Source organism: Aphanomyces astaci (genome assembly GCF_000520075.1).
Source record: "Aphanomyces astaci strain APO3 unplaced genomic scaffold supercont1.48, whole genome shotgun sequence".
Classification (NCBI taxonomy): Eukaryota; Oomycota; class Saprolegniomycetes; order Saprolegniales; family Verrucalvaceae; genus Aphanomyces; species Aphanomyces astaci.
Genome location: NW_009798311.1, coordinates 140706 through 151768, shown reverse-complemented (window position 1 = coordinate 151768; position 11063 = coordinate 140706). Strand labels below are relative to the sequence as shown.

At 46.2% G+C, this 11063-nt stretch overlaps 4 protein-coding genes across 4 annotated transcripts; 3 read left to right on the top strand and 1 right to left on the bottom strand.

Moving 5' to 3' along the window:
* Positions 1 to 2154: 2154 nt before the first annotated feature.
* Positions 2155 to 3085, top strand: H257_13387 (hypothetical protein). The gene has a single exon (XM_009840885.1). The coding sequence runs from the start codon at positions 2159 to 2161 to the stop codon at positions 2894 to 2896; it is 738 nt and encodes a 245-aa protein (XP_009839187.1). The 5' UTR covers positions 2155 to 2158; the 3' UTR covers positions 2897 to 3085.
* Positions 3086 to 3990: 905 nt separating this feature from the next.
* H257_13386 (hypothetical protein) lies at positions 3991 to 4213 on the bottom strand (the record flags this gene model as incomplete). The annotated part of the gene is made up of 2 exons (XM_009840884.1): positions 3991 to 4061; positions 4093 to 4213. The coding sequence occupies 2 exons, from the start codon at positions 4211 to 4213 to the stop codon at positions 3991 to 3993; spliced, it is 192 nt and encodes a 63-aa protein (XP_009839186.1).
* Positions 4214 to 7115: 2902 nt separating this feature from the next.
* H257_13385 (hypothetical protein) lies at positions 7116 to 8090 on the top strand. Its single transcript, XM_009840883.1, has one exon. It carries the CDS (start codon positions 7133 to 7135, stop codon positions 8030 to 8032), a length of 900 nt encoding a protein of 299 aa, XP_009839185.1. The 5' UTR covers positions 7116 to 7132; the 3' UTR covers positions 8033 to 8090.
* Positions 8091 to 8852: 762 nt separating this feature from the next.
* H257_13384 (hypothetical protein) lies at positions 8853 to 10424 on the top strand (the record flags this gene model as incomplete). Its single annotated transcript, XM_009840882.1, has 3 exons — positions 8853 to 8983; positions 9844 to 10162; positions 10239 to 10424. 3 exons carry the CDS (start codon positions 8853 to 8855, stop codon positions 10422 to 10424), a joined length of 636 nt encoding a protein of 211 aa, XP_009839184.1.
* Between the last annotated feature and the right edge of the window lie 639 nt (positions 10425 to 11063).

The window sequence follows — 11063 nt, the reverse complement described above, 5'->3', positions numbered from 1 at the left end:
TCATGCGGGGTCTGATGGCTCCGACACCAAGCTCGGTAGTCAATTATTCTAAAAATAGAAATTGGGATGTGTACTTAATTGTGGTTTTATTTACCCTCTCGCTGGGTGTATACCGGGTTTTTAACAGAAGGTGTTGGATAAATGCTGCCTAAAAAATAACAAAAGGTGAACTATTACCTTACACAGTACATAAATTGGGTATTTGACACCTAAATACCTTGGGCGAACACTGGGTAGAGTTTGGAAATGACTCGATCACTTCGTTGGGGATCTCGACTCCTCGTCGGATATTTCCTGCTTGAGCGACGATTCATAACCTTAAAAACATTATCACTGGGTCATCAGCCCATTCTTAGCCACTCAGTCATTACATCTCTGGGTTAGAGGTCTATAGACCTCTAACCCAGAGATGTAATGACTGAGTACAGTAACTGGGGAAATCGGACTGTGAAGAAACACGGAAAAACGCCTCAAATGATACTTACTAACTATTACTAGTACTATTAATAGTATGATATTATCCATGGGGATATACCCAATCATCGAATTCATCCCAAAGAATAATTGTTGACGTCATCATGGTCACCAGCCGCCCAATATGCTTTCACCAGAACAGTACCCATTCCTCCCCGGATAACGTACGTGTAATGCTATGCCAGGGGTTTACGCATTAACAATCGTTTGCGATAGCAAACGATTGCTATTTGCAAACCCCTTGTGAGCTGTGTGTTGTGCATCCAAATGCATCCATTGTCCCAGTTTATCCCACTTGGAAATATGTCAACTTCACTATATATTATGATTGGCGTGAATAATTTACAGCCAACGAGAATTTGAGTCCAAGGGCGATGGAAATATACCTTTATATTTACATATTTGATCAGTAACATCATATTTGACAAGTAGATGAGTAAGGGTTCCTCTGGTAACCAGAAATATTGCAATATTCAGGCCCAAAGTGCTATTTTAGGGCCAAATTCAACAAATCTGATCAAAATTGAAAGATGTCTTGCTTGCAGAGGTTTAACCCAAATCCAAAAATTCCACGTGGGATTTACTCGTTGAAGAGGTCCAAAACGCCACATTACAAAATGGACCTTTTACCTCCATTTTGAAAATGACATTTTGGATAATCCCATTTTGCGAGAAAATGGAATATTATTTTTGAAATGTTACCAGACGTACAGTAAATTACTATTAATAGTACGAGGTATCTTGATCACTGCTGTAGTTGTCAATCTTTCAGCCAAAGAGTAATTTTATTGTATATATATCGTCAGTTGAAGAACAAAATGCGAAATATCTCGATGTGATTCCAATATATTGTACTATATTTGAGCAAAAACTGTGTAATTGGTTGGGAATTATTACATCCCGATACACAATTTCGCCCGTAGCCCGGTAACCTGGGACTCCGTCCTACCCCCAGTGAGTACATACGATGCTAATCTCCGGGGTTAAGTGCATCTCAGTTGTTAGCGATAGCTAACCGCTAGCGATGCAGTTAACCCCTAGTAAGAGGTGACGTGGTCTGGGCATACAAATTTCCATATAAATCTCATTGAAACAGTATTTCGGGTCAAACAACAGTGGAACTCTTTTACTATTTTAATAGTAAAACAGTTAAAATAGTAAAACAGTTCCACAGTTGTTTTGACCCGAAATACTACTGTTTCAATGAGATTTATATGGAAATTTGTATGCTCAGACCACATCACATCACCTCTGTTTGACTATTAAAATAGTAAAACAGTTCCACTGTTGTTTTGACCCGAAATACTACTGTTTCAATGAGATTTATATGGAAATTTGTATGCTCAGACCACGTTAACAAACAGTACTATTAAAATAATACTGTTTGTTAATGACGGAATTGTACGGATTTTCAGTGTTGCTTGTCGTTATGGGTAGAATTTGGACACTATTTCGAACTACGATGGAGAGGCGCAAATATGCATATTTTGTGATATGACTGCAAACACAATTTATATAATGATTGAACATTCAACAATAATACTGGTACTAGTATCCAGCAATTCAAAAGTACGACGTATCATTAGATTTTTGTGTTTATATTTGCTTATATTTTGCGATTACAAATGCTAACACGACATATCTTGACACAAAAGAAGGGCAGCACTTCCATTTGTAGATTGCCATGCCCGCAATAACATCCGTCCGCCACCTCGGGGACTTTAGCGACATGTTCACGAGCATCTACCTGCTCGTCTTTGGGCTTGTGATCGTTCCCTTGACGCTGTACGTGGCCTTCCGTGGGATTCTCGCGCCGAAGCTGTCGGCGCTCGTCGCCGCCATCTCCATCTGCTTTGTTTTCGCCTACTCGATTGAGTTCATCAGCGAAGTCGCTTACTACTTGGGCTTGGCCGCGATTCCAGCGCTTGCGATTGTGATTTGGATCGTCGATGGGGCGAGTCCCGTGCTGGTGGCGGCGGCGCTCCCGCTGCATGCCGTGTATACAATCTACTCCATGTTCCTCGTCCAAACCGTCACCGAGCCCAGCGGATCCATCTACTTTGGCGTCCCTGGCGCGACCTCTTGGGTTACGTGCCTCTTTGTGGCCATCTTTCTCGCCATTTCCACCGGCTTCTTCATGGTGTACGCCGACGCGGAGCCCCAGCGCCAGCTGTACATTTGGTCGTCCGCCTCCACGGGCAGTTTCTTTGCTGTGCATTACGTCGGCGCTGCCTTGTCCGGCCCGCTAGTGGTATCATCCTCCGACTACTTTAAAATCTTCGCATTGCGCCCGTGGATTGCCTGGCCCGCGGCGGTGGTGCTAGCCGTCGTGGCGGCGTACACCCAATTCCACACCAAAACACCGCAGGGTTCGTCTCTTGCAATCAACCACGAACTCCAGCCATTGGTCACCCCAGCTTAAAACGGTTCACGTGAAGAATTGAACGTGGTAGAAATGGTATTGTCAAATCATTAGCTAAACAAGACGCAGTCCTAGGAATTCTGCAAAACTAACTATTCCTATAGTAGTAGTACTACGTAGTACATACAGTACTACTCGGAGTATGTATGCATTGGGGGGGCTTTTCATAGTACTAACAGTAAGCTTATTAATAGTACTGGTATACTATTAATTTAATATTGTCGATTCGAAATTGGAGTGGGGTACCCAATCGAATGAGCAGCACCAAATCGGCAGAGAAGAATCGATCAACCAATCAAAACCCAGAGCACTAATCAAGTGGCCAATCAATTTCACTCTTCGACCAATTCAACACCGAATTAGTATGTGACTGAAATTAGTGTGATCTTTATATCCGAAAGTCTCGACAAATAATTGATTTGGCAAAGAATCAGCCCAAATTTTGGGTAAAACGACAAGACTGCATACTAGTTCGACGTACTACTAGTAAACTAGTAAGTATTAATAGTAGTATTAATAGTACTCCAGAGTAGTAAGCTACTAGTATACTTTGAAAACAACACAACATGGACATAGGATGAGCCCATCACATCTACTCCACAATGAACAAGGGCAATGTCAAAAATTGAGCGGCGATTGTTATATATATGGATGGCTAATCACGGGGCATGTATTACAATATATAACGTACAGTATTGTCAAGTCGATTCGAAATTGGAATGTAATTCTCAATCGAATGAGCAGACAAATCGATCGACTAATCAAAACCTGGAACACAAATCAAATAGCCAATCAAATCCACTCTTCGACCATTTCATTATGGAATTCGTGTGTGACTTCAATTAGTGTGAGACTGGACGATCTTTACATCCAAAAGTCAGGACAAACAATCGATCGATAGATTTGGCAAAGAATCAACCCAAAAGTAAATAAACAATACCACTTGATTCTGTCGGTATATTATAGTGTGGAGATTGATTCTACATGATGTATTACCTGCGCATGCCTTACGCTTGAGGAGATGCCATTCTTCAAAACCGGGGGAGAGTTGCAGTACACGCGTCTGTCGAGTACTACACGAAAACACCAACATATCATCCCAATTGTTCTGGCTTGCCACCGTTTTGTCGATACTGGTCATGTAAAGCGTCGCCTTCGGTCTTTTCTGGAGGGGCAATAGGGGGAGCTATGTATACCTTTGACGGTGACCGGGGGGCAACGACGGGGACTGCTACCGCTACTGGAGAGGCGCTTGGACAGCGACAACCACGCATGGGAGAGCCGGTCGTCCATTTTCATCTTGAGCTTGGTCACCATGATGAGTTGTTTATCGGCTCTTCCATCGTCACTTCCACGCTTTGATTCGACGCAACGCTTCGCCATCGACAGTGATGAGAGAGGTGGTGACCTCTTCTGGTTACTTGGTACGAGAGAGGTCTATATCCCTAGGAGGTGGGCGACCAATCTTCGCGTACCATACCGCGCCCGGGGTTCTACTGAGGTGGACGCTGTCTTTTCGTCTGGGGGGGTCAAGGACAGGGGTTGGGGGCTACTGTCCAGAGCGCCTGCTATATCGGTTGGACTGGTACAGGCGGCGCGGTGCAACCTTGCGCCCGCATGTTGAGGTGAAAGGGGGGCAATCAAGATGGCTAGCAGAAATACCATATTGGAACAACACAACGCAAGCATGGCACCGATGGCCACGTAAGGCTCGAGTGCGAAGACCTTGAAGCTGTCACAGGGGGATGCCACGTCAGGCTGGACCCATTACGCCCCCACCAAATACACTGCAAACCAAATGCCTGAAACTACAGCCCCCCACTATGCACCGTTGGTCGCGGCTGGCGGAGTCCAATTGTCGCAGAGCCGACGGCACACCCACCAGTCACTATGGCTCAAGAATCTGTTGTTGGCGGCAGAGTGCAATCACGTGAAACCATCCTTTGATTCCTCATGAGAGTTTGTAATTAATGCCCATCTGTACAATTTACCGACGAAGAGGTGATGGCTCGAGATATGGCTAAAGAGGAAACGTACACTGAGATTGTCTTGGCGCTTGACAATCAGACGACACCAGTACTGTAACACTCACGAGCTTGGTTTGGACAGGGGGTGATGATGATGTCGGGGGTTCAACTGGTGAAAACGAGGAGGCCCTTGCAGAGAATGCATGGCTGGCCTGGTATGGCAATGGTAATAAATTTTATGCACTATTTTTATGCTGGACACTTCCTAAAAGCAAACTTTTGATGTTTGCGTCTGAATCCTCGTTGGCGCCACTGGTGCTGGCGTCAGGGCTTCTAATTATCAGTAGAGGAGTGATATAACTAACTACCGGTAGTCCATTTTTGGAAATTGGGTGGAGTTTACACAGTCGATCACGGATCACTTCGTAATACATATGCAGCCGACCAACTTGGTATTCCACTGTCGTTTAACGCGTCTTGGTTTTACGACAAGACATCGACAAGAATGTCAATACCCATCATCACCAACAAGCCACATACTGCCCCAACGCCCCTCCAGCTTTCGACCATTTCCTCACATCATTTGTCGGAGAGTATTGTTTTTATAGTAGTGGGGGCGAATTCCCCTTCTAATCCTCACAACTGCTCCTTGCCAGGAGCAGTAACGCCCCCTTGATTTGTATCAACGGCCCTCTCGTTTTTTCGAGTGGAACCCCCGGTCAATCACTCTCTGTCAGATTCAATCACCCATTTATCATGTCGGGTTATACGCTTATCGAGTGCTTGAACACTCACAGAGTGGTTCCTCTTATTCAGAACATCTTTCCAACCAACCCCACCTAGCTCTGTTTTTCGGTACAGTAATGCGAGGTACATACTGACCGACCACCTTGGCTTATTACATACTATCTGCCCCTGCCTCTAAAAAATACTCTACCGCGTCCAAGAGTCCAATCTTTGCAGCGCCTTGCAGTGCAGTGTATCCCTCTTTGTCCACATGTGAACGTTTCTCATGTCCAAAAGTGTAACTAATTGAAGGAGCAGCTGCTTTGATAAACTAGTAGGGACTAATGCTTGAACAGCCCCTTCAAATACACTGTAAACCAATACCAGTACAACACATTCCAATACAGTAGTGGTTAATTCAGTAAGTGTATTTCAGTTGTTTGTGATAGCCAACTACTGGCGATGCAACAACTTAACCCCGGGAGTATCAATACAAGGGGTCCGGGGGTTCTGAGGTTGCTTGGATTTCTTTTTAGAAGTGAAATTATTCTGAATTTGTGTAATTGATTGGACGACACTGATCCTTGCGCGGGCAAAATGCTGTCCGTACAATGTATCGGGATGTGGAATATTTACTTCAATACTAGTATGCGACTGAAGATTCAATTCGCATACCCTAAAATGTTACCCCCTCCAGTCCTACGCTCTACGGGTATGCTTATTTATATCTATGCTTGATAAGACGGGGCTATAGTATTAGCACGCCCTTGCCGTGGTGTTCTCCATATGCGTTGGACCAGATGTATATTATGCAATATAGTACACCTGCTACATACTAGTAGTACTCCGCGTCTAATTCTAACGCGTTCCAATTCTCGGTTATGGTGTGCATATGCAATATTGGGTACCCATCTTTGCAGAACCCCCCTGAGTTGCAGATATTAACTGTTAGTACTTTTATTCACGACCCAACCCATCTGAATAATGAAGAATCAACAATGCCTACATTATTGGTGACGAGATTTCCTGCTTTGCACCTGTAATTGCTCAAAACTGCTTATCGGAATGGTTCGGTTCAGTCCAGATGATGTCCAGAATCGAAACTGGATACGGTCAAAACAGTTGACTTGGCGTTCATTCTACATATCATGCTCAGTGTCAAGCATCGTCGTCGTTGGCAGTAGAAATTCACGTCAATACAAGTTCCATGGGGTGTCGACACAACCGTGCTACAGTACTAGTATATAATATGCGTCAAATTTCCGCTAAATTGCCACCAAATATGTCAGTTGACTGCCAACTTTAATTGCTTCTTCAATACACTTGTTCATTGTACTAGGATGCACTTACCAGCGTTTTATGAATGCTACGATCCCTCAACTCTCTGCCATATATTATTATTGCTCACAAGATTGTAGATTTAATGTCCAACATCCGGTGCATCCATCCGTTCGCCTGTCGTCTGCTCGTTCGTTCGCCACTCAGCCTCTTCTTACCACGTCGAACTTCTCACACAACTCCATTTTCACACATCCTGTGATCCATGACCTTGCCAGCGCTGTACGCCGTGGCTGCCGTTATCGTCGCCATCATTGTTGGCATGTATGTAGCTTGGAAGAAGTCCCAGTTCCTGTGGCCGTATGTGTATGTCACTTGCAGCGCGACATTAACCACAGTGCTCGTCCAAGTCTGCACTACCCATACCCTCGCACTGATCTCAATGTCGGCAGTGATCACGATCGGACTTGTCGTGACGTTCAGTGCGTGCGAGAGCCGCGTTGTGGTGCTCGTGTCTGCTTTGGTGGTTGTGGGAACCACCATCGGCCCGACGTTGCCAGCGTTGGAGGTATTCATTCCGCTGGCTATCGCCGGAACTCTCGTGATCGTTGGCAGTACAGTGCTCACGACGACGCATACCTCTGTGGGGCGGTTCTTTGTCGGGGCTGCCGCCCCCATCGGAGTCATCGACGCCCTGTATGCACTAATTTGGCAGGGCCATCCGTCGCTTCTGGTCGCGTTTGCAGCCAGCGATATGACCCCCACTGACCTGGGGGTGGGCCTAGTCACGGTGGTCTTAGCTGCCATCAGCGGCTTGGTGGTGCTGCGGCGAGTCTGTTGCCTGGACGTGGTGCCAGCGGTCACTGGCGGGTTTCTGGCGTCGCTAGCAGGCACATCGTTCGTGTGGACGTTGCTCGACATGTCTGTGCAAACGTTTGCCATCGCACGGGCTCTAGGTGGTGTGGCAGTTTGCGGGCTGGGTTGGTATTTTGGCCCAAGAAGCTCACCACAGTCATCCACCACGTCACCGATCGTCGGCTTGAAAACAGCAACGACTGCCTCCACAAATATGTGCACTGCCAGAGTCGTGTTGGCACCACCCACGCAATACGCACTAAATACCCCCACTGGTGACTTTGCACGGGATCGCACCAACGTAGTCTAAGTCATGAAGTAGTAGTTAGTTGTTAATGATCAAAATAATTTAGTTGCCCTGGTGGCTTTGAGTAGGTAGTTGTAAAACTAGTATTTGATTAACGTTAGGCACACGGTGAAAGTGAAAAGTATGGAGAACTAAATTTGCAAGTATACAGTACCGGTAGTAGAAGTACTTAACAGTACCGGTAGTAGAAGTACTTAACGGTTAGGTCAAGTATACTACTTGAAGTAGGAATGATCTAACTTAAAGTATACAATTCTTCAAATGAGAGATTTTCTCATCCCTAGCTTCAAGTTGGGCCAAATAAAATACTCTGAATGCGCTCGAACCTGCAAAGTTGCTGTTACTGTATGTATTAACCGTGCACATACGAATGTAGTAACACAATTAACAACCAAAAGCTTGCATTTCTAATATGCGCGCAACACTCCAAGCATGAAATTCGGCACAAATCTACGAGACATTGTACCGAATTCATCACTTGCTACGTCTCAAGGTGGCACCCCCCATCTCGACTGTGGGCATCTCAGTGCAGATTTCGAGTTCTCAGCACTTCTCTACCCAGGCGAACGAGTCCATTACAATAGAGAGATTGGCCACAATTTGTACATGAAATGGTAGTTGTCGACCCATTGAAACACTCGTTATAAAAAAATACCTCGTCCCATCGGCGTCAAATATTGACGAAGTTCACTGCCGAATTCATCGTCATGCGCCACCAATAAATCGTTACAAAGAGCCCCCCTTCAGAACTTGTGTTGCCACTATTAAACGTCGACGGCATGGTGTGGTATACTGCCTAGTCAGTCTGGTATTGCTTGTGCTGATGGCATTTGCCATGATGGTGGCGACGAACGGCGACCGGTTTCCCCGGTTACCCACGTTTATGGTGACAGCTACAGCCTTGGGGGGTTACATTGCCCCGTTGCGCCAAGACCCCTCGTTGTTTATCTATTGGTACTTCGACACAGTCGTTGCTATCGTAGCCTTTCACCGTCGTTGTGAGATGGTGGGGAAGTTTTCCCTTGGGGCAGCGTTGCCGATAGTGGTATTGAATTACAGTCCACGTTGTTGCCTTGCTTCCCCACCGCCGCCGCCCCCCCCAACCCGACTACGAACTGTGCCAAATCCTCAAGTGCCGCTGTACCAATCGAGTCACTGCTTTGTGGAGCGCTGGCATTCAAACTCGGTCCAGCGTACATGTCAGTGGCCATAGTCTGCTCAGGCCCATTCCTGGCATCGTTGGGGCTATCAACACTATTGGCCCTGTATTGCCACCCTATGGGCTGGACGGAATGGTTCCCGTGGGCTAAGCTTGGAATGAATTGTGTCTTGTGTGGTGGCGATATTCAACGACCCCCGAACAAGCGGTTGACCCCATGCAAACTGACGACCAGGACATCTTTGGTGAAACGTACGGGGTTTGCATGTGTGATTCAAAGGGGGAAGCATTATTGGTAACCCCTGAGTGGAAAATATAACTTGGTTTGGAAATACTTAATCTATGACTAACGTGGTACCAATACTGCGTAGAATTACAGTATGTAGTACAATGTTGCACGAAACGCCTGGTTCATTCGTAACGGTTTCGTCCTCACGACCGAAAAACGTCTCACCAAAAGTACATTCGATCAGAATAATGTAAATCCATTTTCAAATTTGTTTGAAATATTCAACACGTTACAAATTGCACTTTCACCTTGGATGTCGGACAACTAGAAAGTAGTAACGTTATATGTATATCGCCTGTATTCCAATTTTCCAACTGATCTCAACCGTGGAATTCCCCCGAATGCTTGCCTTGTATATTTTGGCAGCGATGTCAACATCAAGCGATCAAGTGCTGCCGCTAACTCGCTTCGATCGCTCAACCACGGCGACGCCATGGCCGTAATCTCTTGCTTAACCCACGGCATTTGTGGACTGGTAGTGTTCATCCTGGCACGTTATGTCATTTTCCCGGGGATTCGATACGTCAAAGTATCGTTTTGGCTGGGCTTCTACTTCGCGTTCTTCGGTCCAGACGTGGACGAAATGTTGTTCCTAGTGTTTGTCGTTGTTGCGTGCGCCCTGCTAGCCCTCATGAAGGCCTACCTTTCGTCCGAGACACCGCGCTTTTCATCTGGGGCGCCGCGTGTACGTTGGTGGTGGCGATGCGATGACCGTTGCCATTCCCGTACCATCCCCCCATGGACTCACCACAAGCTTCAAGGACTACCTCCTTAGCTCATCTCGCTCTGCCACGTACTATGGTGCCACCGTGGCATTGTTGCGGTTGGCCACGGAGCTCTCGTTGCAAATATTGGCCGTGCCCGACCCTTCATGTCTAAACCAGCGCTCTAGGCCCTTTCGATTGTGCAACCCATTGCATTTGCCTGTTTGCGTGACAACGTTGTAGGGGGGGGAGTGCCTTACATTTGGCGGGGCTTTCCTTGTTATTGCCGTGGGGATGACGGCTCAAATAGGCGTGCAGAAGAAAGCAATGGCCAACAACGACCCCGATTATGGCGTTTACACTTCTCAAGTTGTATCACACGATCTTGCACCATCGATCTGGTAAAAGTAAGTGTGGCCCACTAGCTACGTACAGTACATGTATTAATACATATGCGCAGTTATGAAGCTTAACCATCGGTGGGAGAGTTCACTGTCATCACAGAAAGCAGGTTTCATTCTTTCCAAAATCTGGCATTTCCATGAAGAACTACTTACAGTACTACTCGTACTACAGTGCTACATCAAAGGAACTTAAAATGGTCCTAGAGGAGTTAATAGAATTGAGAACATGTTACTGTCGCGGGGTTTTATGACAAGTTGATGGGTAGGCGCGGCGCAGGCAAACAAGGAAACTCAAACCCAGGTGTGGAGTTCGAGGCAAAATGTAAAGTCGAGTTAGTTAAAGGTGTGGTCGTAGCTGTATTCCTAAGGCTCTAAGTTCTACTGCATTGGCAGTTGACGGTTGAGGGATCTCCGTCTTGGTAGATCTTCAACACCCGGATTTGGGAGGTATATAAGGTCTGAGAGGTCTAGTCAGAAC